The 26,664-nt window shown below is 33.2% G+C and overlaps 2 protein-coding genes across 6 annotated transcripts in view; one reads left to right on the top strand and one right to left on the bottom strand.

The window, feature by feature from the left end:
- The first annotated feature begins 12 nt into the window (after positions 1 to 12).
- LOC113509561 (lipase 1-like) lies at positions 13 to 8,022 on the top strand. Of its 2 annotated transcripts, none has more exons than XM_026892898.3 (5): positions 13 to 193; positions 3,062 to 3,266; positions 3,649 to 4,019; positions 4,392 to 4,541; positions 5,758 to 8,022. In XM_026892898.3, exons 1-5 carry the CDS (start codon positions 47 to 49, stop codon positions 6,151 to 6,153), a joined length of 1,269 nt encoding a protein of 422 aa, XP_026748699.2. In that variant the 5' UTR covers positions 13 to 46; the 3' UTR covers positions 6,154 to 8,022. The 2 variants fall into 2 exon arrangements, with proteins under 2 accessions (XP_026748699.2, XP_031765303.2); XM_031909443.2 differs by having other exon boundaries at positions 37 to 193; positions 3,145 to 3,266.
- Positions 8,023 to 8,056: 34 nt separating this feature from the next.
- Positions 8,057 to 26,664, bottom strand: part of LOC113509559 (uncharacterized) — a 188,818-nt gene continuing 170,210 nt past the window's right edge. For all 4 annotated transcript variants that reach the window (XM_052903347.1, XM_052903350.1, XM_052903348.1 and 1 more), the window contains 9 exons: positions 24,412 to 24,475; positions 17,721 to 17,878; positions 16,885 to 16,989; positions 12,854 to 13,003; positions 12,462 to 12,594; positions 11,769 to 12,035; positions 11,038 to 11,202; positions 10,548 to 10,713; positions 8,057 to 10,465 (listed from right to left, as the gene is read on the bottom strand). In XM_052903347.1, coding sequence (XP_052759307.1) covers positions 8,949 to 10,465; positions 10,548 to 10,713; positions 11,038 to 11,202; positions 11,769 to 12,035; positions 12,462 to 12,594; positions 12,854 to 13,003; positions 16,885 to 16,989; positions 17,721 to 17,878; positions 24,412 to 24,475 — 2,725 coding nt within the window. In that variant the 3' untranslated portion in view covers positions 8,057 to 8,948. The remainder of the gene's footprint in view (positions 10,466 to 10,547; positions 10,714 to 11,037; positions 11,203 to 11,768; positions 12,036 to 12,461; positions 12,595 to 12,853; positions 13,004 to 16,884; positions 16,990 to 17,720; positions 17,879 to 24,411; positions 24,476 to 26,664) is intronic.

Genomic DNA, 26,664 nt, shown 5'->3' with positions numbered 1-26,664 from the left:
AGTGGCATTTGCGTGTGGAATTGGTTATACATTTTGAATTTGCAAAATGTACAATATGTTATTGTTTGTATTTTTGGCGACGGCAGTGGCAGCGAGACGGTCGCCCGGTGCTGATTACGTCGAGAACTGGTTGAAGGAGGATGGCAACAATAGATATTCGTCGAATATAATCGAAGATGCACTTCTTGATGCTGTAAGTGTTTTTCTAATGGTTGATAATGGAATGGAAACTTTGCCTGCGCTAATGGTCTACGATAGCGGGGTAGTGCCCCCTAAGTGATGGTGAGGGATGATAGATGAGGATAAAAGGCAGGTCTGTTAGCCCACCGTGATAATAAGGAACATAGAAATAGGCTTTCAACGCAGATCCTGCAAATGGCTTTAGATAACATTTCGTCCTGGTGAAAAAAGTGGAGAATCAGAGATAATGAATCTAAATTTTTTTTTTTATACAACTTAGAATAGCAAACAAGCTGACGGTCCACCTGATGGAAAGTGGTAACCGTCGCCTATACACATGAGTAGTACTATGGACATAACAGAGTATACTGTTTTGCCCATGGTACCCCCCATGCGTTGCCATTCCTGAGGACTCAGATGTTATTCCTCTGTCAATGTTACTTTTACACTGCAAAAAGGTATTGGCCCCCAGTGAAGCTTAACAATTTAGAAATCTCACAAGCAGACTATGTAAGATATGTAGGTATGTACCTGGATAGAAGACTTACCTGGCAAAAACATATAATGACCAAACGCAAACAATTGGGTTTACAAATGCGAAAGCTTTACTGGTTATTAGGTCACCAGTCACAATTGTCTCTGAGTAATAAACTCATTCTGTACAAGACGGTACTAAAACCTATCTGGACCTATGGAATCCAGCTCTGGGGAACAGCGTCTCACTCCAATATCCAGATTTTATAAAGATTCCAAAAGAAAATGCTGAGAATAATAACCAGTGCTCCTTGGTTTATCACAAACGAGCAATTGCATCATGATCTAAATATTGGAACTGTTTGACAAAAGATATTACAATATTATTACAAGGAGAGGATTACAAAATACAATACTAGACTGGCAGGAGATCTTATGGATGTAAATCACATAACTCGCAGGCTGATACGCAAAATGCCCCAAGACATGATTCAATAAAATAAAGTAGGATGCGACTCAGGTCGCATACTGAGCACGCCATTAAAGTATACGTCAAACATACCATTTATTGTCCCAGCAAGGAGACAGATCGTAGTATAAGATACATAAAAATATATTACACGTAAGAGGCGACAAAGGGATTGGCAAGGGACGGGCAGCAGCGTTTCTCTTAAAACATATCCAAAGCCTAACTGCAGTTGCCAATCCACCTGCCAAGCGAGGCAACTACCGTCAAAACTCTCTTTTAGTTGAAGACTTGTGGCCAATACTGTGGAGCCAAAGGCGAATATGACGATGGTGACGGATTATGCATTAAACCCCAAAAAAAATCTGGTTCATTTTCGTTCTTGGTAGTATATTATTAATTAATGATTTTGTTATTAGAATAATTTAGTAATTTCTAATTTTCTTATTCGACTGCTAAATCACTGAAACCGTGCCCTGCCGTGTAAATCTCTGCACAAGATAGGCCACCCACTCCTCTCCCGCGAGTGTCGTAAGAAGCGACTAAAGGAGCTTATAGATGCGTAGAGAGATGGACGGCAGCGTCCTTCTTAAAATACTACCAAAAGCCAAAACAGGCTACAAACTCGTCTAACAAGCGTGGCAACTATAAGCAAAATCCTCCTCGTGGCCTATGTTCAGCAGTGGACAGCTAATAGCCTGATATGATGATGATGACATAAAAATAAGTAGGATAGTCGCTTATTGATTAAATCATCAGGCAGTAGTTACTTATGTCTTATAATAGTACGAAGTAGCGATAATAAGTTAGTTAGGCATTAGATTCCCGTTATAATAGTCATTGCCCATTCATCAATTAGATTAATAATAATTGTTTAGGCATTAATGGAAAGTTACTACAATTAGTAATAGTCATTATTGCAAAATATTTGTTGATGAATATGATATTGTCAATTGTTTTTCAGACAGAGATAATCGCCTTATATATGTATATGTAATATGACTTGTTTGAAATTTTATCGTAGTAGAAACTTAAATTTTCAAAGAAGCTAATTACATTAAAATTATATAAATTTATTTATTTACCTTAATGTACACAATTGACAAGTTGTACATATGACGGACATAATCCCATAATTTTTTAGATGCCAACAATGGGTAGTGCAAAGTATTGGTGGCGTTACAGAAACAAGATTACAAAATATAAATAAACTTAATAATAAGTACATTATTATACAGGGTAGCCAAAAAGTCCTTAGAAAAGTAAAATTTGAATTAAACGGATTACATTTGGACGACGTTATTTACAAAAAAAATAATTTCCGTTTTTCTAGCTATATTTACAAATAAAAATATTATTCATAGTGTAATTAGTTTTATTTTAATTAATTTTTTTCATTACTAAGGACTTATGGGCCACCCTGTATTAGCCTTTATTGTCCACTGCTGAACTTAGGCATCCCTCTATAAGGGGGGTTGCCAATAGTTGCCATGCATCATCATGGCATTTTATATATTGCCATGATGATATGATAAACCTGATGCAGGGCATCATGAGTATCATTTATTTGATTGGTAATAATTATAACGTCCCAAACAGAGCCCTTATACAGAAGACATCTGCATACGCATCATTTAGGTGTAAGCCATGTATAGGAATTTGTATGGCTGTGTTTCAGTTTGAAGAATGGAAGCAAAAGATCTTTAAAATTGGAAACATATATGAGTATCATAGATGGCATATTATATTCTGTGATGTTCTTACCTGCTACTGTTTATGTCTATAGGAGACGGTTAACTTTTTCTAGCAGGTGATCCATTAAGTTATTTATTTGCTAAATTGCATTAAGAATATATGTGATTTGCTGAGAATGATCTTCTGTTGCAACACAAAACGTAGATGCATTAATTAAATCACTTATATTTTGCATCTTGTTTTCAGCCTAGTTTGATCGAGAAATATGGCTATCCGGTTGAGATTCACAAATTGATTACACCCGATTATTACATTTTGGAAATTCACAGAATCCCTCATGGCAGAGATCAGAATAATGAATCGGACCCTACCAGGCCTGTTGTGTTAGCCATGCACGGCCTTATATCTTCATCTGCTGATTTTATCACACAAGGACCAAACGTAAGTTTAGGTGAGGATGATTTGAAAACTATTTATACAAATAAATTGAATAAATATTATTGTAGATTAGCCTTTTGCTTATTACTTACTACGTGTGGATTTCAGAAGTAGGATGATCAGTGAAATAGATCATTTCAGTGAAATAGACGATGTATTAAGATAAAACATACACCAAATTTTAAGTTACACCTTCAAAAACATATTTTTGTACAGTGCATATAATTTGGTACAGTAGTTTTTGCATGATACTGGAATAAACACTGTCTAGTAACAATTTTCCTATATAAGATAAAATATGGATGAATCTGTTTTTATTTTTGCCATTTTGTTGAGAAAGTTGAGTCAAGTGTTTTATCTAAATAGAATATTGCAAGCAAGACATTATTCGACAGGTTATATACTCGCAGAGTCCGGATATGACGTATGGTTGGCCAATGCCCGTGGAAACTACTATTCCAGAGCAAATTTGTATTTAGACCCAGATGACCGGCGTAATCAAGATTTTTGGAGGTTCAGCTGGGATGAAATCGGAAATATTGATATACCTACCATTGTCGACTATATCTTAGAACTGACTGGCCATTCGAAGTTACATTACATCGGCCACTCGCAGGGTTGTACATCGTTTTTCGTTCTCAACTCTTTAAGGCCTGAGTACAATGAGAAGTTCATTTCATTTCAAGGGCTGGCACCTGCCGCATTTTTCGTTTATAACGAAGTGCCGTTTAATAAAGTTATATCACCGTATGAAGCGGTTACGCAGGTATGAAATTTTTTCATTGCAATTTTTGTGATGTACTTTTCTAATATGGTTATTATAAATAAAAATGTGAATAAATAATAATAATATAAATATAAATGATAAAAATGAAATAAACACGCTTGAATATATTGCATAGCACCATCACAGATAATATAATGCACCTTCTAGATCCAAATCACAGGTGATATTATATTTTCTTAATAGTACCTTTATTCTGGTAGTCATTGCTTAACATAGCGTACCCCATATAGGGGGATTTACCATAATGTTATATCAATAACCAATTACAAATCCATATCAAGTCTCAAAGTATTCTCAGATTATTTATATTAGTTTTAAGTTATCTTATTTAAATATTTTCTATTGTTGCAGCTTGCTAGTGAGAAATTGGGATTTAGTGAAATATTGGGAAATAGGGCTGCATTTACTTGGTTTGCTACAAGATATTGTAAGGAGGGCGACATATTCCACGATCTCTGTGTCTACCTATTGATGGACGGTGACATTGACTATTTTAATACGGTAAATGTGTACTTTTTTTTCAAATTTTTTTTTTCAAAAAATGAAGGATCTCATTTCCGTTGTATCTTTTTTTTATTATTTTTGTTATCTCGTAACTCCGTCATTTATAAATCGATTTTGAGAATTTATTTTTTAACTAAAAGGATATACTTTACTATCCATACAAAGAGAAAGCCAAAACTAATAAAGATAGGATTTTTTATAACATGAATGTGGCAAACAAGCACACACCCATCTAATGGTTTAATGGTAAACGTCCACTGCTAAATATAAGCCTAAAGAAGAAGTTTTGCCAGTAGTTGCCACGTTTGGCGGGTAGATTAATAACCACAGTTAAGGTTTTGTGATATTTTAAGAAGGATGTTGCTGCCCATCCCTCGGCTGTTAAGTTTCCTTAGTCGCCTCTTATGGTATCCACATTTCCAATAGTACGTATAATTTTTTTTCTACGATTGTCTGAGCTGTTGATGTGCCAAGAGAAAATAAACAAACAAGAAAACACATTATTTATAAGTTAAGTAGTTTTAAAAGCAAAAAAAAAAAAAAAAAAAAAAAAAAAATTAAGTACCGAGACCATTTTTAGATGGTGGTGTATCAAGATCACACAGTTTAAGTTAGACCTTCAGAAATACAATTCGGAAAATCACATCTCTAGTGCAGTAGTTTACGTGATACCGGAATAAACATATAGACAGACAAATTTATTAATGGTTATTAATGATGAATGGCCTCTGTTAATCTTATTAAATTTTCTTAAACATCTCCTATATATGACGTGATGAAAAAACCCGATTAAGTATTTAAAATATGTGTAATCAACGCAAAAGTTTAAAATAGACATGGTCTAGTTACAATTTTATTACATTAGTAAGATAAATAAATAATATCTAAGTTTATTGCTAAGTAAATTCGATAAGTTTTTAATAATAAAAAAAAAGTTCTTTCAAAAAGGGTATATTAAGGTTTCTTTAGGGTCGCAACGTGCACGTGACACTACTGTTGCTGCAGGCATAGTCTACAGTGACCGTTTACAATCAGACGGACTGTAAGCACGTTTGCCACTTTTGTGGTATAAAAAAAAAAGAAAAAAAATGAATTTCCCCGTGATTGAAATAGCATTTTTTTAAAAGCTAGAACTTAGTATCACCCTAAACATGATAAAAAAAAGAATTCACTTCTGTGGTCTATGCCAATTGGTTATTTTTTTTTTCTGCAGACACTATCGCCAGTGTTTCTCGGTCACATGCCAGCGGGATCGTCTATACGACAAGTGAATCATTACGCTCAATGCGTAAACATAAAAGAATTCAGAAGATATGATCATCACCGGCCCATCCTCAACATTGAAACATACGATCGCCCTGTGGCACCGTTATACAATCTCTCACAAGTTACAGCCCCAGTCTACCTGCATTATTCTTTTGGTGATGTAACTACTGACTACAGAGATGTATTGCATTTAGCTGAAAGGCTGCCCAATGTAGCCGGTATGCACTTAATACAGAGATCGACTTTTTCACATCGAGACTACCTTTGGGCAACTGATGCAAAGGTGCAAGTTTATAATAAGCTAATCCAACTTATGAGAGAAGCTGAAGCGAATGCTAAGTAAAAATGGTCACTAAGACTAAGCATGTAAACTGTACTCGATCAACCAATTATAGCCTATTGTGTCTTACTGCTGGACAAGGATCTTCTTCAACTGCTTCTATCTCACGCAATCGCTGACAAACTAAGTTTATACTTTTCGTCACAATCTACAATTACTAACTTTTTTTTTTATACAACTTAGAATGGCAAACAAGCTGACGGCCTACCTGATGGAAAGTGGTAACCGTCGCCTATAGACATTAGCAGTACCATGGACATAACAGAGTATACTGTTTCGCCCATGTTACTCCGCATGCGTTGCCATTCCTGAGGACTCAGCTGTTATTCCTGTGTACCCAGTAAATTCACGTCATATCCCACCCTTCAAACCGAAACACAGCCATGCAAACACAACTGCTTCACGGTTGAAACAGGAATGGGACAGAGATACCCAAGCAATCGACTTTTGTACAAAATATTTTAGTTTTATTTAGGCTTACGTAAGTATTTCTTATTAGTTAGCTAGATATAAATCTCTAAACTTATTTGTCTGCCGTTTTATCTTATCTCCTCCGTGAATCCATCTAAATAATACAGACATGTTTTTTTATAGTAATTTGTGTGATATCTATTTTTACATCAATAATCACGGAATCAGAACCGTAATCTACGAATTTCATATTTGACAGATTAAAAAAGAAACATGAAGATTAAAAAAGGATTATCTTAAAGATTTCGGTAATTATCTCTGTAGTTTTGTACTATGTCTGTGATTGTATCTGAGGGCTTATATGTAATGTTTTTCAAAATTACGAGACCGAATGAAACACGCCATTTCATGTTAAAATTACATAATACATACCGTTTATAAATGCTAAAATATCGTTCCTTTGGTCTTTTATGGTAGGATATAAATGTTAAACTTCATTTACTGAATCGATTTTGGTATGAACAAAAACACAAAATTAAGACCGAAAATTTGGAATTTCATTTCTTGATTGACGCCAAATGCGTAGATAGAGAATGTCAAAGGTATCTTTGTGCAATGGTTTGGGATGACACCACTCAATCTGAAGTGAATTACTATAAATAGTGTAAATACGATCCGAAGAGAAGAGAATGTGATAAGAAAGAGGGACCACCAGAGGAAGACTGTACAAAAGTCGATTGCTTGTGTATCTCTGTCCCATTTGTGTTTCAACCGTGAAGCAGTTGTTTGCATGGCTGTGTTTCGGTTTGAAGGGTGGGATATGACGTGAATTTACAGGGTACAGAGGAATAACACCTGAGTCCTCAGGAATGGCAACGTATGGGGGGTATTATGGGCGAAATAGTATACTCTGTTATGTCAGTGGTACTGCTCATGTCTATAGGCGACAGTTACCACTTTCCATCAGGTGGGCCGTCAGCTTGTTTGCCATTCTAAGTCGTATAAAAAAGGTATTACGTATGAATGTGAAATTACGTATCTTAAAATACCTATCTAGTAGTAAACTACTACTATTAGATACTATTAAAAAATTAAAAAAAAATTAAAAATTTAATTTAAAGTATTAAATTTTCAAATTTGGTTGCACAGATTCATGGAACACTTGTTTTCTTCTAAATATATTTTTGTATTTTGTATTACTGTGGCGCACGCATGAAGAAAAAAAAAATTTTTACAAATTTTATGCAGAATGATTTTGTTTTTTATTTTTATTTTTTGTACATGTATCTTTTTTAAATCTTTTTTTACTTTGCATTTGTCTCTGTTGCTGTTTGTGTGCTGTAAGTAATGCAAATAAATTATTTATCTATCTACCTATATTCATAATATAATCGCGAACTTGCGTTCGTAATTCTTTTTCAAATGAATTACTATCCTCCAATATTTTTATTTCATTAGTCAGGCAAAGTGTTTTTATCACAAATAAAAGGCAAAGTAAGTAAGAATTGCTTTATAATTAATGTTTAAAAACAATCACATTATACATGTCTACGCTGCTAAGAAAAATTTAATATTTACAGTATAAAGTTACAAAGAAGGAAAACTTAGCATGCTATTCAATAAAGGATTATGTGAATAGAATGAATTATTTTAGTTGAAATAAAAATAATCCACTTCGTTACAATTCAGTCTGTATGTATTGTATATTGTCCTTATGAATAAAATCTCTCGTACCTACATCGTATTCATATTTAGTCGTGAATTTAAGAAGTTTGACTTTGGTATGATCAACATCATTCTATTTTTAAAAAAATGTCGAAAAAGCTAAACAATATCTGTTGAATGTTTTCAAATACGATAACATTTAAAAATAACAGCCATGACACGAGTAGGTTTGATAGATAAAAAACACAATTTGAACTAATATCGTAAGAAATCAATAAGAATATTTTTCTCCAAAATTAGCAAACAAGAGGAAAGAAGTAGGTACAAAAAAAAATAATTATAACAAAAAAAAAAAAAACCAAAACAAAAACTGGCAGCAATCAAAACTAAATTGTGATCTTAAGCCAATTTTGCTCACATACAAAATTACCAAGATTCTGTTCAAAATACTCGAAGAATCTAAAAAAAACATTTAAATTAAAGAGGAAATACTTGATGCACCAATTTTTTTTAAACTTGATTATCCTAATTTTAGTTAACAATTAGCAATATTTTTTAACAGTAACCAACTAACGAATATCCATTCCTAAATCAACGTATTTCTACGTTGACACTACCATTCCTTAGAGGTTATAATATTGCACTAGTCGAAGTAATTAGGTACGAAATATCTTAAATTAATCGTTGGTTTGATTACATAAATATCGATGAAAAGGCGACTATTAATACAATCCTGAAGGCATATCTGTTACTTTATGAATTCCGAAGTTACTAGATGTCCCCATCGGCGACAAAGTTCTTTTTAAATCGGCGTGGCTGTGAGTTCCAGTCATGACGAGACTCGTCATACTAGCGGGCGCATCCCTTAACATGTGTGTTCCAGAATAGAATCCCGCATTACTATGACCACGCTTCACGAGAAACGATGGACTGGTGTAGGATGGAGTATGGTTATCGTAAGACCCAGTACTTCGTTTAGGTTGAGGCAAATAGAATTTCTGTGATTCAATTTTATTCCCCTCGTCTCTGGTTTTATTAGAACGCAAGTCGAATCTCTGGTGGAAACTATTCAGTTTACTGTTTGATCTAGTCACTGGTACTACTGGAGATTCTTTACCGGCGTCGCTGTTTGTTCTCGAACATGACCTTTGCCTCCTTTCATAGGGCCAGGAAGGTTTCTTAGGTTCCGCCAACATCACTATATCAACCATCGAATTCAATCCCTCATCAATTCTGTCTAAACTTTTCGTCAGCTTTTTTGATTCTATCAAATTTACTATTTCATCTACACGGCTGCATTTGGAATTGGATCTTTGTAAATTGGACTTGCTTATAGAGGTATTCGAATCGTTGTAAAACATACTATCAATATATTCTCGTTGGCGCGAACCTTTTTCTGAAGTTTGAAAAGACTCGCTTCGTTTGATAGAAGTTCTTTTCGGTTCTTCTCTAGAACAAGTTCTGGAGCGTTTCACTCTATTGTCTATTTTCTCTTTTTCAGACAAAGAGTTGAATAATGCTCGACATTCTTGAAAATCGAAACTTGACCCTGATATATTTTTAGTTACTTGATCTTGGCAATGTGAAGCACTTAATAAAGAATCAGATCCTTCATCGCTCGAGTAAAAAGTGTCGTCGTATAAATCAGGTCGCTTGAAAATTAATCCTTGGTCAGACGGTGGGATGAATAAATGTATCAAGCTTTTGGCTTTCCTTGGTGGATGTGGAAAAATTTTGCTGGGTATTATTTTAACTTCATCGTCTTCTTCTTCATTATTATCGTTTAGGTATTCATTGCTGCTGTTTGTTATCTGAATACTGTGTCTGGTACTTGTGACTGAATCTTCTTTATCGTCTTCTCTGTGTTTTTGACACTCTAATGTTTTTACAGATACGTTGATTTCAGATGTTTGGTTACATCTAGATGATCGATTATCCATATATCCATCTGGCGTTTTCTTGTATTGCTCTGATTCGGCATGATTAACTATATTTCTGAGTTCTTGAATAACTTCATCTATGGTTGTTTCTTCTTCTTCATCAGATGATTTCTTATTATCAGTTTTTTTCGTTGATTCGAACTTTTTATGAAGATTACGTTTGTTTCGCATCAAATCATAAGTTTCATTCTTGACGTTGAAAACTTCATAAACCACGGAGTCTCTTTGAGGGTCGCCATCAGGACTGAGAGATCTTTCTGATGAACTGATGCCTTCATCTTCAGGTGGTGAAGATTCGTCTGAAATTAAAACAGATTGATATTTATTATATTCGTGACATCTCTGTAAGGTGATTATGTGTATATTTAGATTTAATCTTACCTCGATTCTTATGAGCAGAATTTTTTTTCTTAATGACGAACGTCTTCTTCCTATTGCTATTGCCATGTTCAGATCTAAGTGAGGATACTTCCTCCTGTAGTTCGCAGCATTTTTCCTTCAAACATTTCTCTAAAGATAATAATATTCCTTTCTCTTCTTGAAGTATCTGCAACGTATAAAAATATGATATTTAAACTGGATTTTATGTAGTGTTTTTGAATATTTTTGGCTGTTTGATACTCGGCTACATGTTGATTGTTGAATAGATTTGAATGAAATTTAGTTTACAGATATACTGTCAAATTCATAGGATTAGCGATGAAAGATAAGAAATCAAAATTTAGAAATTATTTATTGCGCCTGTTGTTAGATTATTTGATTTTGATACATTTTTGATTATTTGATCACAGTATAAGAATACAACTTTTTATCTCTAGCCTGTACAGCATTATGTTTGCAGGTAGTTTCTTATAAAATTGTTATTGAATACCTTAACTCTCTTTTCTAGTAGATCTAATTTGTTACGGAGATCATCTTTCTCTTTCAGTGCTTCGTTAGCTTTTTCACTCAACGTGTCTATATCAATTAGTTGTTTTTCATAATGTTCTATTTCTTTTGCCACTTGTTCATTTGCGTTAGGCAATTTACTAATCATCTGAAATGAAATAAATACAAATTCAAGTACAAATAGATAACTAAAACAAATGATACGAACAAGTAAATGTGCTTGGATGGCTGTGTTTAGTTTAAAAAAATAAAGCAGTGAAATTAGTGGGCAAGGAACATGACACTTGGTGCTGAAGTATGCATGAGTGATATTAAAAGCATCACGGAGTACCACTTTTGTTTTCTATCTCCCGTCATATAAAAACACAGCTAAGTTGATCAACAGTTGAAGCAATTATGACCAGAAAAGATTGAAAGTATCACCATCCCTTTTTATCTTGGGGATGTTGCAAAGAATCGACTAAGAGAACCCACAAATAAACTACTAAATTAAAATCCATAACAAACCATCTCACCAGCAAGGTTACAGTAGGCTCTTATTCTGTTGTGATGGGAAGGATCCGTGTTCAGTAAAGGAACAGTTATTTTTTTTTTGAGATGATGATAATATTATTCTTCCCAAAGGTCTTTAAAAAATTGCAATTATCGTCTTGTTAGACTTATTATTTGTAAATGCGATTCTGTTTATGTGAAAGAAATAAAATATTCACTTACCTTCTTCAAAGTAACAATATCGAAGCTGGCCTGTTCCAATTCAGCTTGTATATACAACTTTCGCTGGGGAGTTGGTGCGCTTATGAGTAGGGCATTGATAAAGGCCAAGCCTGCGGCCTGCAGCTCCCCTGAACCACCAGTACTTTGTAGCATTCCCACCAGGAACCTGAAGCGAACTGGCTCCCCGTAACGAAGGCGCAACGTTGACAGTGCTTCTGATATCATGCTGTGACCATTAACTGGTGGGAAGCATGCTTTTGTCAGCAGCTGGAAGATAAGAAGGAATTAGTAGTTCTAGATGCATTTATTGAATTTGAAAATTTATTTTTATGTCCTTTAATCTTCATGATTACCTTATTTTTCTATTAGCAATGCCCATAAAGAGTAATATGGACCTATATTTTTGTGAAGTTAATTTTTTTTAAAAGGAAATTGGGAGTCTTAAAAATTAGAATAGAAAAAAGTAAATACTACCTATTAATTTTTTTTAATTACAGTTTCTTGTAGCATTTCTTATATAAATTATTTACTAAATTTTGTAGTATTTTTTTTTTGTTTCTTTTATAATGTTTCTATGTACTTATGAATATAATCTTTAAAGAGGTCGTTAGAGGTATTTGTCTTTTAAGATTGTCAATGATAAATAGCTTTATGTAGATATATTAATAAATGTAGTAATGAGTGTAGTACTACCTGCAATGCCAAAACTCGAGACTTGTTAACTGTGGACATGATGCAAACGGTCAAGGTATAGACGCAGTTTGAGCCAGCAACCAATCTCCTCACGCAGTCAGGGTACCGGGTACAACAGCTCCAAAGGCATTGTCTGGAAATTAAGATTTTTTTCGTGAACTGGTGCAGAGTAGCTAATTCTGGTACGATCTCGTACAAATGCAGTGTAAAAGTTTCTTTAGTCGCTTCTTACGACACCCACGGGAAAGAAGAGGCAATAATATTTCAGGTACAGCATAATAACAGTAAGATAGTTTAATATGTATTACTTTTGCAGAGGTTTGATGAAGAATTATCCATACCCAGAAGTAGGTCGTTAATGAATTGAATATTATTATGACAATAATACTTACAAACAGGCCAGCTCATCCAGGAGCGGTCTCCGCCTAACAGCAGGTGGACCCTTGGCCCCTTCTCCGGACTGGCTCAATTGTACGTTGCGCAGGAGTTCGAGCAGCAGTGTAACGCCATCTAGTGGTTCGCACGCGAACTCTTGCACGAAACTGAAATCGATATTATAAAATTATAAAGAAATAATTATAAGAATTAAAATAATACTGATATTAATAAGATGTAATTTTAAATGTACGGTTGAATTAGGACTTAAAGTACAATGTTTTGTCTATAACGTAATATTAAAATTTTATTTGAATCCGTTGAGCCAATTAATTTTTTTTTTTATAAATCTCTTTGTATATATGTATATATATTTACATATATATAAAGAGATTTATATCAATTGCCGAATGTATGCAAGCACATCACTATAGAAATGCTGTACCGATTTGGCTAATTAATTTTAATTATATTTATAATTATAAATAATTATGGTTTGTATAAAAGAAAATGTTTGCAAAAATTCGTATGGAAAACTGAAAAGTTACACCTGTTGGACGCCGGCAGATATACACACATCAAACGTTCCTATGCTTCAAGTACACTTATTCTTATGGATCAAGTACAGTTAACAACAAATAGTCATCCAATTAATATTTAATTCCTGTATTTAAATTAACAACTAATCAATGAAATCAACTAAACAATCAATGAAAAATAAAAAATATAATATTATATACTTTGTACTTTGTATAAATTGAGAAAAATTGAAATTTTTGCAAATTATAGGAAATCAATCTAAGTTATTGTGGTCACTTAAACGGCAAAAGAGGTTTTATTTTATTGTAATGATAAAATATTAATAATCTATGTTTCCACCATTGACACGAATGACTCGATCATAGCAATTTGGCATGCTTAAAATTAGTCCATCACTACAATCCTAGCTGTCATGGTCGCATCTTGACGTGATGAGTCTGAGATATCATTTATAACTATAATACGACACCAAAAACACCTTAATGCGACATTAAAAGTTTTCGTCGAGTAATAAAAATTTATTTACAACGATGGCGCCAGACGAATATTAAAAGAAAATATTCCATTCAATCGGAATGTGGAGTCCTGGACACTGTATAATTTATGGGCATAAACAATAATTGCGGTCACAGACAGCGGGCACAGCGAACTCACTAGAGATGTCATATAATTGAAAAAAAAAAAAAAATCTCTTTCTCGTTGCGCAATGTAAAAGCGGCAGCGTTTAACTAGTCAACATTTCTCTGGAATTCGAAATGCTACGTGAAATGCTAGCAAGATTTCATATTTTATTTGACTATGTGCAAATAAAGTATTAAATATAATATACATATTAAATATTAAATATTAAATATACTTATTCGTTTTTATTAAAATTTGAAATACTTATGTAGTGTAAACAAAATAATAACAGTGATTATACTGTTACATAAATTAATATTCATAACATTTTGTTATGCGTAGATTCGCAGAAAGGGGTCATATTTGAATAATTAATGCAGAAGAGTCAACATTATTTATCGCAGTATAGATTATAGATAATAATTAGCATTGAAATTCTTTTTTTTTTTTGTTATTTATTTCAATCCTATATTTTCACGAGTTACCTATTATAATTTAAATATTACGAGTATTTAATATGAAAATATAGACGAATTATATAATCATGTTATCACTGGATTATGGATTATTATAGTGTTTCATAATATGCTTGAAACTGTAATCTCAGATGAAGTGGTCAACTGTTGCTGTTGTGTTGGATTCGATTTAGCCGTAATTCGCTGTGAATAATTTTCGATCCAACAATCCAATGAATCTATTACTATTTTGTATTTTTTTTAACTATGTTTTCCATTATCAAAAAATGTATACCGACACATGCACATTTAAATGAAGACATAAAATTAAGTGGTGTCGGCCATATTTGAAACAAGGATGTCTAGAATTATAAATAAAGTTAGTAAACACTAAGCCGCGGCGCTCCAGACTTTATACAACGAAGTTAATGAAGATAAACCATAAGATGATTCCCTTAACCTTATAACTTAACAACTTTATGACTTGATAATGGCCGATTAAACGATGCACGGTCCATTATGTTCCTTTTTCTCGCAAATTAAATAACGATCATAAACCCATGCATGCTAGCATAATGCTACCGTGCACTCGTAAAACTTGGTAGCAGCCAATAAAAACTTTATATATCTTGTCTCATAGACATTAAAAGTTTTTTGGTTGTTTAATTTTAAATGCACAGTTAAAATGAGTTGTGGCTTCAAAAATAGATGAAAATATACAAATAAGGAATACAGAGTACACATAAATCTAAAGAAGTTCTAAATTTCAATTGCGTTATAACAATATTGCAGACATTAATCAATATAAAAAAAATATCTCATTTTGTAAAATATTTGTAGAAAATATTAAAAAAAAAAAGATAAAAATAAAAATATTTAATGTGTCATTAAAAAAGATTGATTTAAAATAACGTTTACTTTTAATTTTTTAAATTTTCCGCTTACGCTTGTAACTTACTCCTAATAAATAAACCTAAGTCTTCGCAATAGCGAAGCGCTTACTAATAAAATTATATTTTTACTTTTTCTGATAATTTTAATGCAAGTTTTATGAGCCTTGTAACTATTAAAATAGTTTAGTGCTTATTAATAACAATATGAACATAACAACAGCATAGAATAGGACATAATCTTAAAAATGTACTCAATTTAATAATAGCGGTGAGCCTTTTACGAACCAAGCAAGTACTTAGAATAAATATCCATTTTATAAATAAAAAAAAATGTATTTGCCTATGTTTTCACATATTATCAAGTTTTACTAATTTCCATTAAGATTGCTCAAGTTTTGTTTTGAAACTCGAGATTACACTTTATATAGTGACATGACTGCTCACTTGATGTCGCATGTTATATAAACACTAGCTTTTACACGCGACTTCGTCCACGTGACTGGGATTGGTTCATTGACCGGGATAAAAGTAGCCTACTCCCTTTTCACCTTAATTAAGAATCATAAATCATTTTTGTGGTTCTTTTAAAGGTAAGTGATCATGGTAGCCTATGAACACCTGACTCATCGTACAAGAGACATCAGTCGCCACTTTTATGAAATGAGGATGGAGGAAAAGAGGGTGATACCAGAGGAGAGACTTTGTATAAAAGTCGATTGCTTGGGTACCTCTGTCCCATTCGTGTTTCAACCGTGAAGCAGTTGTGTTTGCACGGCTGTGTTTCGGTTTGAAGGGTGGGATATGGCGTGAATTTACTGGGTACAGAGGAATAATACTTGAGTCCTCAGGAATGGCAACGCATGGGGGTATCATGGACGAAACAGTATACTCTGTTATGTCCATGGTACTGTTCATGTGTATAAGCGACGGTTACCACTTTCCATCAGGTGGACCGTCAGCTTGTTTGCCATTCTAAGTTGTATAAAAAAAAACTCAGTAATTTTATTGATTTTATTCCACTTTAAAGCCTTTGACACAATCTTACTATTTTATGCAACTCAGAATGGCAAACAAGCTTACGACCCATCTAATGGAAAATTGTAAACGTCACCTATAAATATCTTCGAGTACACGGTAACACCTATGGTACGCCTCATGCGTTGCCATTCCTAATGACTCAATAATTAACTCTATATAATGTCATCCCTTTTCAGCTGTTCGCTGCTCACTGGTGTATATAGGCCTCCCCCATAAGGGGGGGTTTGCCAATAGTTGCCATGTTTGGCGGGTGGGTTGACAACCCCAGTTAGGCTTTGGTCATGTTTTAAGAGGGATGCTGCTGCCCGTTCCTTGACCATTAAGTTCCCTTAGTCGCCTCTTACAACACCCACGGGAAAGGAAGGGGTAGCCCATTCTACACCTGGACCACACGATTTACTATACTTCTATGCAAACACATAATTTTGCACCCTCTACATCGATAAATATCTTCGTATATATATTGGTATGAACGTCATATTTCTCTGCTCACATTCTTACCTTGGAAATGAGAGTCTGAGATCTGCCCTTAGTTTGGTGAGCAGTTCGCTTGGTGTTCCAAATTGGCGCAGGGTCATCTCTTCACCGACGCCCAAACATGGGTTTCTAGAATAAATATATCACAATTTACTCTTGTGAGCAAGTTTAAGAACAGTAGTAGATAATTTGGACTAAAAACTGTGTGAAAAATTATATACCCAAAAAGAAGTGAATGCAGAGATGAATTTGAATGAGAATAAAATAGGAAAACATAATACGTCGTAAGTTTAAAATAAATAAAATTATTCTTCTGATTTTAAACCATTTTAAAACCCCACCGAGGTAGAGAGAACAAATTTCAAACTGAAAGAAGCCTATTAATAGTAATAATCTTTACTGAAATAAGACTTGTTTATAAGCTCTTTTAAATCGTTATTTTTTTATAATTCTACTTCTGGATTCCGAATGTTGTTATTTGATTAGAAGAATCCGAAAGAAACTCAACAGTTTCTCTTTTGATTATTATGTATAAGATAATTTTACATGTGTATGGGTACCATGACTATAATTAGCATTAAGTTCTATTTATATGTATTATTAAACGAAATTATGCTATTATTTCTGACATAAAAAACAGCATATAAATAAGTAGCCAATTATACGATATCACTCTTGATGGGTAAGCTTCCGAAATTTTTGAGTAAGAGGTTATGTATTTCCTGTCAGAAAAAAAATGGTTAACTAACATAGACCATAAGACAATAACATATGCAAGACTGAATCTAGATTATGAATTAGCTACTCCAGAAAAAGAAAAAGCCTTTGAGATGATAATGATTGAGTTATAAATTATTTACCTGAAGTCTTTACTGCTTTGGCTGGGCAATGTCCTGGATTTGTTAGCGTCTTGTGCGCTCTCTGCGTCGTAAAGACTCCCACCGCCACTCTTCTTCCCCCATTTCTTCAAGGAGGTCGCGTAGTCTTCAGGATTGTAAATAGGAGGACGTTGTTTGTCCTAAAAAAAAAACGTTATGCTTTAGATTTTAGAAAAATTATGTGTAAAATCACTGCTTGTCATGCTTTATTATTTTAGAGCGTATTAAAAGAATTTATTCTTGGTATTTAATTGAATAAAACTCAATATACATGTTTATTTTAAAATTTTTGTGGTTTTATTATTTTACATCTTCGCCGATGGAGTTTACTTTGAAGATCATATTACTTTATTCACTAGGTCCTAATCTCTTATGTGATATAACTGAGTACCTTAAGCTTTTCTTTCTCACTTTCTTCGCTTACATAATAAGAGAGGCTTATCCATACATGGCAGTTCTAAAGACTAGAATGCTTTTTCAGATAGTACATATACATAATCTATTCATGATGGTTTAGTCTAGGCGTAGATCTTCCTTACACATGATGTTAAAATTAAAGTTTTTTTAAAAGATCTAGCTTTTACCCGCAACTTTGTCCGCGTAATCGCATCTCGATTCCGGATCTTTCATAATCGGGATAAAAGGTAGCCTATGTCTATTTCCATACCATATACTACATGCAAAACTGATTTCATAGTGGCTGGTTAAGATGTTGAAGTGTAAAAAGGTAACAAAGAAACTTACTTTCACGTTTATAACATCTTATTGGTAAGGATTAAAGTATTTTAAGAAAGTGATATTATCTATCAGCGGAGCCCTGCAAAGAAATATATAATAACTGCTAACACCAGGGTCGTACTATATCATTAGTAGAGAATGTTATTATATTTTAGCATCCACGCGATCATCCGTCATGCTGTAACAATGGGCTCGTTATGACAACACCGTGGAGAAATCATTTAATCAGTGCTACTACATATTTTGTGATGACTTGTAGGAGTAGTGCGATGATTGTTGGAAGTTGGGCTCTGAGTGAAAGTCACAATTTCCTTTTCTGTATTCATGATCATCAACATTCAAGTTTGCATTTATTGCTTCAGTTTTAAGATTATGTATTTAGATAAATGGTTTAATATTGTCCAATTTAAAAGTTAAGTCTCTAGAAGTTGCGTATATTTGATAAAGGCGTAATCGAATTAGGTATCTATTGCATCAAACGAATGATTCTATTCTTTCTCCATTTTTCTGACTTTATTTAGTTCAAACGTGTTAAGAGCAATGTTTCCTTCCACGAACAATTTTGTAGGATGTTCTAAGAATACTAGCTTGGACTTTTGCAGAAGATGCTCACATTCCTTGTGATTTAAATGCTTTTGCTTGACATAGCAGTTAGCATAACGTCGACCTGTGTCAACTGTGTCTTAAACAATAAAATAACAAGAGTCAGTGAATTAACAGAACAAAGCGTAGAAGAAGACAGTAGAACATACTCGAAAACTGAAGATTGTTTCACTGTTTGCTTTGTAGTCGTGCTTTCAGTCTAAATTTACAAAAGTCTATATTCTAGCTCTTGACTAATCTAATTTTATTCTAAGTTCTTTGTCCTTTTAAAGTCATTCTACCTTTCAAGTAAAGAAGCAAGAGATGAACTCTTTCTTTGCAAAGCTATAATACATTAGTTGGTACTTACAGATATTAAACAAGCAGTTCTTACTGTTCACGTTATAAGGATGATACAATAATTTTAGTGACGTTCATGATATATAGAGATATATATATATATATATATAGCAAGCACTGCTTTTAGTTCAGAGGGCGGTTCGCTTGTTTGACATTTGAAATAGAAAACGTACAGAGAGACTGTTAAATAAGCAGACGGAGGGGCATGATGAAATCAAGGGTTTCGTTTTAGCAACTGGCACATTGTGCCGCTGGCTGAGAGTAAATCTAGTAATCAGTTAATAAATGACAATATAATTTTCAACTCATTTTGTACTTAATAACGTTTGGAATTGGAACTGTTATATAAAACAAAAGTAATAAAAGCGAATTTTTATAACACGTATCTCGTATATATGCACGTCAATTATCATCGAATTAACCAACGTTGGTAGAAAGCAGCGTTATATTTTCCTAGGTCAATGAACGGAACGGTGACTACCGCGTGACGGACTGGCACGTCTAGTGTGAAATCTCCTTTAGATTTTGGTCTAAGTGATAAAATTACATATTTATATATTTTAGCATTCTTCTTCTTTCTTCTACTCTGTCGCTATTTACTTTTTTGGTGACGAATACTAGATAGTAATGTTAGTGATTGTAAGTAAATATTTAAATGAAGAAAATGCAAGGATGAATTTCCACGACTCAGACATAATACATTTATATGTTGATAGTTTTTACCGCAAAAAATTTGTATAGAAGTCAATCTATAATAACTGCAAAAATATTAATACCAAATATTTGGTTAAATCACACAGATTATACTATAATACTCAAACACTACGTGAACTAGCATCCATTGATTAATTAATGTATTATTTAATAAAATGAATCAAAAATTCAGCGTTGTAAATAAATTATTTACCCGCTGGCGCTCATGAATTGGACTCTAGCACACTCCATATTTTATATTACGAACAAAATAGTGTAATTTTTATTTCATTTAGATTGTATCACTTGTTGAACTTGATGTAACAGCGGAGGTGTTTTTTTTTGTGGAAACACCCGAATACTTGAATCGTTAATTACACATTCATAATAACAGCGTATGAATTTCTACCCAGATTGTGTTGGTTCGCAAAAGAGAAAGGCGATTGTTATCGTCTCCCTCTGTTTTGATAATTTGTCTTAGTTTAATTACAACGAGATTAATATGTGGACCGTATTACATGATGATAGTTTATGGGCGTGTTATAACACTATTGCAATATTACTTTTTTTTTTCTCATATAATTTTAAGCGTTTACCGAAAGAGGGCGTGTGTTCGATTTGCTTGTTTCCTTCGATTTTATAGACAGAGTAAGTCTACTAATACTTTTGCAAATACACGTCAACTTTTTATCTATGAGTGCGTAAATAGGGTTACAAGTATGTAATATTTACTAATATTACCCCATAATTAGCCGTTTTTTTTTTACAACACAGGGGGCAAACGAGCATGCGGCTCACCTGATAGTAAGTGACTACCGCCACCCGGTGATCATTACCCACAACACCAGCGGCATTGCAGGTGTGCTGCCGGCCTTTTAAAAAGGAATATACTCTTTTCTTGAAGTTTATGCTGTCGTATCAGTTCGGAAATACTGCTGCTGGAAGTTGATTCCAAAGAATGGTTGTGCGTGGAAGGAAGTGCCTTGAGAATCGCACGGTGGAAGACCGCCACTCGTCCAGATGATTGGGATGAAAATTTAGTTTGTGGCGGGTTGTACGATGGTGAAAATCAGCAGCAGGTATCAATCCGAACAATTCCTCAGAACACTCCCCATGATAAATTCGGTAGAAGATGCACAGAGATGTAACATCTCTGCGCAGTTTCAGTGAGTCAAGTCGGACAGGCGTTGACTATCAATAATTCGAGCCGCCCGACTTTGAATGCGGTCTAACGGAACGAGTTGGTATTGTGGCGCTCCTGCCCATAGGTGAGAAAAGTATTCCATAGCGGCCTGACTTGAGCTTTATATAATTTCAGGCGGTGTTCCGGCATGAAATACCGTCTCGACCTATTGAGCACTCCTAACTTTTTGGAAGCTATATTAGCCTTCTCCTCCAGATGACCGCAAAACTGGACGTCGCAAGATATATCAAAGCCCAGAATTCCTAGACTCGACTTTTTATCAAGGGAAGTGCCCTGAAAGTGAGGAGATACGACAAACGGCGTCTTTTTTGCGTTGAACGCGTAGACTTGTGTCTTCTTAGGGTTAAATTGAACAAGATTTTGTTCACTCCAGATTGAAACTTGATGGAGTGATGTTTCGATTTCAGACACAAGTCTGTTCCGGCACTCATCGGTATGTGCCCGCGAGATCTTTGCATGACCGGTGTATAATACATCTCCTGTACTGTCGTCTGCATAGCAATGAATATCACTGTTAGCGCAGGCGGTCTACTACTAACAAAATAGATCTTGTTGTCTGGCATTAAAAAAAATAAGTAGACGTGTAAGCAGTATAAATATAATATGTAGTTAAAAAAAAAAAAAACCACTGCATATCTGTCAAACTGTTTCCACATTCGCATAATTAAATATATTATAATTAATTGTAGACCTAATTGTCCAGTTATGAGTGTAATGGCGCGCATTACTCCAACAATGGAAGCACTTTTTTTTTTTAAATTAAAACCTTGCGTTCCGAGCCCTGAGAAGCGACAACATACAGTTATGTGTTATTATGTTCATGCTCGTGTTTTTTAAATGGCGTTACGACATTTATAACTTAGTAGATGCTTATTGTTTGTACTTATTGTAAATAAATTTAGTTTGAAATTTAGAAAAAATAAAAACATTTAATAACCGTAACCAGTACGAATTTACAAAAAATGAAAAAGATGTTTGATAAAAAAATAAAGAAATGATAATCATCATCATATCAGCCTTTAACTGTCCACTGCTGAACATAGGACTCCATTTGGGGAGAGTTTATCACAAGCTACCATTCTTGGCAAGTGGGTTATCTATAAAGTGTTGCAAATAAAGTATTTATCTATCTATCTAATATTTGTTAGTAAACGTGTAAAATGGATGCCATAAATGATCTAGGCTTATTAATCTAGATTTTTATGGTTTATGATTTATAGTGAAAGTACGATAAACTTGAAGTGCGGTGTGATTAAAGTGTATGCTTATAGGGTAATTGTACTGTTGGAAAAACATAATACTAAGTTTCACTACTTTAAGAAAGTGAAATGTACCTATTTGCTTACATAGGCTTAGGCCACTTTAGAGATACTGGGTAAGCCGTTATTGACGAAATTGACGATCTAGTGCCGAGAAACAAAAGTAAAGACATTTGATCCTGATGGACCGTGTAAATCAGTGCTTTGTTTTTAAGCAAAACTATCACTGAGCTGTGGCCTATTTGGGTCACTGCGACACATATGGCGAAAACATATTTTTGTATTTTATCTTTAGTTTTATTTTTTATAATTATGTAATAATGCTAATAGAAAAACAGAATTGCTGTTGCTGCATTAACTATTCGCTGAATTAGCATCCTTTTTCCACTTCCATAACACTGATTGATATTAAACTATTAATTTATTCTTTCTTTTCATGATTGTTGTCATACCAGTTATTAACTGTCCATTGCTGGACATGGGCCTCCCCCTATGGGGCGATTTTGCAAAATTAGCTTTTAATTTGATATAATTGTGAACTATTATCTATGTTCCATCAAGTCGTTAATGCTCATACTTGTAGTTTAAGTATCTACAGACGTAAATGTTGTGGATTTTTTAAAAATAACCGATTTGGAAAATTTTTATCTGGAAGGATAGATATTCTTACTGATTATTCCATAGAAATTTTGTGAAAATCAGTTCAGTAGTTTAGTTTTTAAATAGAAAGGTTTCTTTTTTTGTGGGACACAATCTGTAAAAATTATATATATATGGTACTTACCTACATAGCAATTACTTTAATATGAAAAGAAATTAATAAATTTACCAGTTTTTATATAAAATACACCTATTAGTAATTACATACAAGCTATTAGTATAGAAACATTTGAATCTGTTTCTAAATATTTCAATTACAAAATCATTTCAGGAGCTATTATATTGTGGGCTGAATAAAGTTTGCACTCTTGTCTTAATACGTGAGAGATTAAAAAAAAACAAATGACAACTACGCGCACAGCTGAATCTGTGCGCGTAGTTAATGCGCGTAAAATGGCGCGAAACGTTAGATCTATATTAAAGGGCATAACTATAGTCTATGCTCAACAATAACCAATTAACGGTTATTAGGTAACAGTTCTAATTAAAAACGTAACGTTAATAACGTTACGGTTATTACAATTACATTTATGTGTATTAGCAGTTCTCACGCTCTCGTTTTCAATAAGTTTTTGCGTCTTTCGACACGCTGTTTCAATTAATGTCTAAAATGTCTAATAAAATAAATGATATGTGAACTTTATACGTACATTGTTAAGTAGTAACTATTAATTTATTTTTTGTTGAAACATATCTGTACAGAGACATAAAAGTGTGGTTTCTATTAAGAAATGACATTGCGTTATTTTTGTATCATAAACATATGTAAAAGCGATGTGATGATGAGTTTAAAATATAAAGCTTTTTTACTAGAATATTTTGTATTTATCAAAATCGGGCTTTTACATATTTTATATCTATATATTGCCCACTGTCGACGAATGGCAGTTAAGTATCAAAATAAATAAACGTATATACGTTACATTACATACCTAAAAAAAAAAATAACTCCAATTTATGAAACAAATCTAATGCTCTTTTTTGTTTTTGTCCTGTTGAATATTAGAATCTGAAGTTACTTACAGTTATAATTTTTTTTTTATACTTAGGTATTGTTTTGACATTTTTGTAAATTAATACATTAGTAAATTATTTACGGCTTACTAGCCGTATTATTGATTTAGCAATAGTACCCAATATATTATGTTTTAAATAATAATAATAATTTGTTAAGTACCTTTGATACAGGCTCATCGCTCCATCCACCGGAGTTGGCCATGCCTTCCAGAAGCGTCAGTTCACTGCAACAAAATGAGATTTGTTTATACTAAACAAATGTTTAGTAGATAAGAGACAAGCACGCTAGTTTGTAATTTACCAAAACTTTTGGTTATTTTACTATTTAGTACAAAAAAATCATAAATTAAAATTATGATAATCACTATGATATATCTATCTAGGTAATCAGTTTATTCAGTAGCTAGGTATTTTATGATAAATAACGATATATGTGCAATATATCATGCAGAGACTCATATTATAAATAATTATATAATATAATATTGTAAATATTCATTTATTTTTTTGTGTTGACAGTTCTAGGCGGTTGCATAGATTCATATTCACTTCCGTTAATATAGAGGCAGTGCCGACTCCTAAAAAACATAGTGATTATTACATAGATTAAGGATAGTATCTGTCTTTAGATTATTTGTTCTATGCCAGAGATTAAATAACAGTTACACCACTGATAAAACAAAAGTTCTAAAATCACACCTTGAAATTGCCCTGATAATTACAAATAGGAATGACATTGCAAAATTTGGAAATTTCCGCACGCTTGATGATTCTGTACTTTTGATTTCAACACGGCATACTTTCGTTGGAGCAGAAACTTATAACAATATTGAGATTACCTGCAGATAATATAGATTTCTACTATTTGTCAATCTACCAGTTTAAGTAGGCCTCTGTGCACTTAAACTCTTACTCTTTCTTGAGGTCTTCGCGCTGACTGGTGACTTTAATAGCTATCATTTTATCGAAAGTAGGATAACTTTAATCGGTCAGTGGGGATAGTACAGTACTGTGCTTTGCATAAGTACAGTAGGTAACTGGTTCATAGATTCTTCACGGCTATTTGAATTAAAGGGCCGCTCATCAAGTATGGGAATCTTTAAGAACCATAACAATAAATCGTGAAAGTTGAAATTTTAATGATACAAATCGCAGTGACTGAGTTATAATTGTTTTAATAACCATCGGTAGCTCAATTAAAATTTAACTTTAATCGTAATACAGTGTGAGCGTTTATAGTTTAGTTTTAATTGTAAACGAAACAAATAGTTACGCGACTCTGTAACATTTGCCCATAAAATAGTATGTTGTTTATTTAAATTATCTTTAATTACGGTTTTCATTTAATGTCAGTATATTTTAAAATTATGTAACTATTTAAAAGTAACCTAATCATATAAAGAATAAGAACGATTTTCGAAGTGTACGCCAGACTTTGCCATTTTTAAATAATTTTGATTTATTCGATAAAACGTCAAATCTCGATAATCATTTCCGTTTGTGATTTACTCGCGAGAATCGATATTACGAATCGATTATATAAAAAAAAAAATGTGTGACGAAAGTGACCACGTGTTAGATAATAAACACCATAAAAAATATTATGCGTGAAGTCATTCCGTTTGATTTTATAATTAAATGTGTAACGTCAGTGACAAAAGATTAGAGTTTATTTATTTATTTATTCTTAATTGCACCACCTAAATCATCATCATCATCATCATATCAGCTTTTAACTGTTCACCATTGATATGAACACTTATGAACATACATAGAACAAAAACACAAAAAAAGAATCAATTTATTTAATACTAGCGGACTCGACAAACGTTGTTTTATCATATACATACATTATTTGGAGAACTATACATGAAAATTTATCGTACTACAATTATTATATTCGATTGCCATCTTGCAACTCTATTGCAGCATATAAAAATCACAATTAAAAAACAGGAGTTGATCGAAAAAGCGTGAAAATTTGAATTTGTATGTATTTTTCAATTTAAAATCGTAATGAAATAAAAATAAAAAAGAAAAATGTCTATTTTTTTAAGCAACTAAGAATAGCAAAAAAGCTGACGGTCCACCTGATGGAAAGTGGTAACCGTCGTCTATAGATATGAGCAGTAGTACAACAGAGTATACTATTTTGCCATGATACCTCCCATGCGTTGCCATTCCTGAGGATTCAGGTGTTATTCCTATGTGCTCTGTAAATTTACTGCGATACCCCAACCTTCAGACCGAAATACAGTCATGCAAACACAACTGTTTCACGGTAGAAACACGAATGGGACAGAGGTATCCAATCGACTTTTGTACAGTATCCCTCTGGTGCTGAAGAAGGGCCAAATTAAAAATAAGTAAGTGTATGAAAAGATTGATGAATGTGGAAGCGAAAGAAGTTTTT

This window comes from Galleria mellonella, unplaced genomic scaffold (assembly GCF_026898425.1).
Source record: "Galleria mellonella isolate WM207_F2 unplaced genomic scaffold, CSIRO_AGI_GalMel_v1 utg139, whole genome shotgun sequence".
NCBI lineage: Eukaryota > Metazoa > Arthropoda > Insecta > Lepidoptera > Pyralidae > Galleria > Galleria mellonella.
The sequence above is the reverse complement of the archived record's forward strand: the minus strand, read 5'-3'. Positions and strand labels throughout refer to the sequence as shown.

Coding starts and splice junctions, on each gene's coding strand:
- LOC113509561 (XM_026892898.3), top strand. CDS start 47: ATGTACAATATGTTATTGTTTGTATTTTTGGCGACGGCAGTGGCAGCG. Junction 194..3,061: donor AAGATGCACTTCTTGATGCT/GTAAGTGTTTTT, acceptor TCTTGTTTTCAG/CCTAGTTTGATCGAGAAATA. Junction 3,267..3,648: donor AGGACCAAACGTAAGTTTAG/GTGAGGATGATT, acceptor ATTATTCGACAG/GTTATATACTCGCAGAGTCC.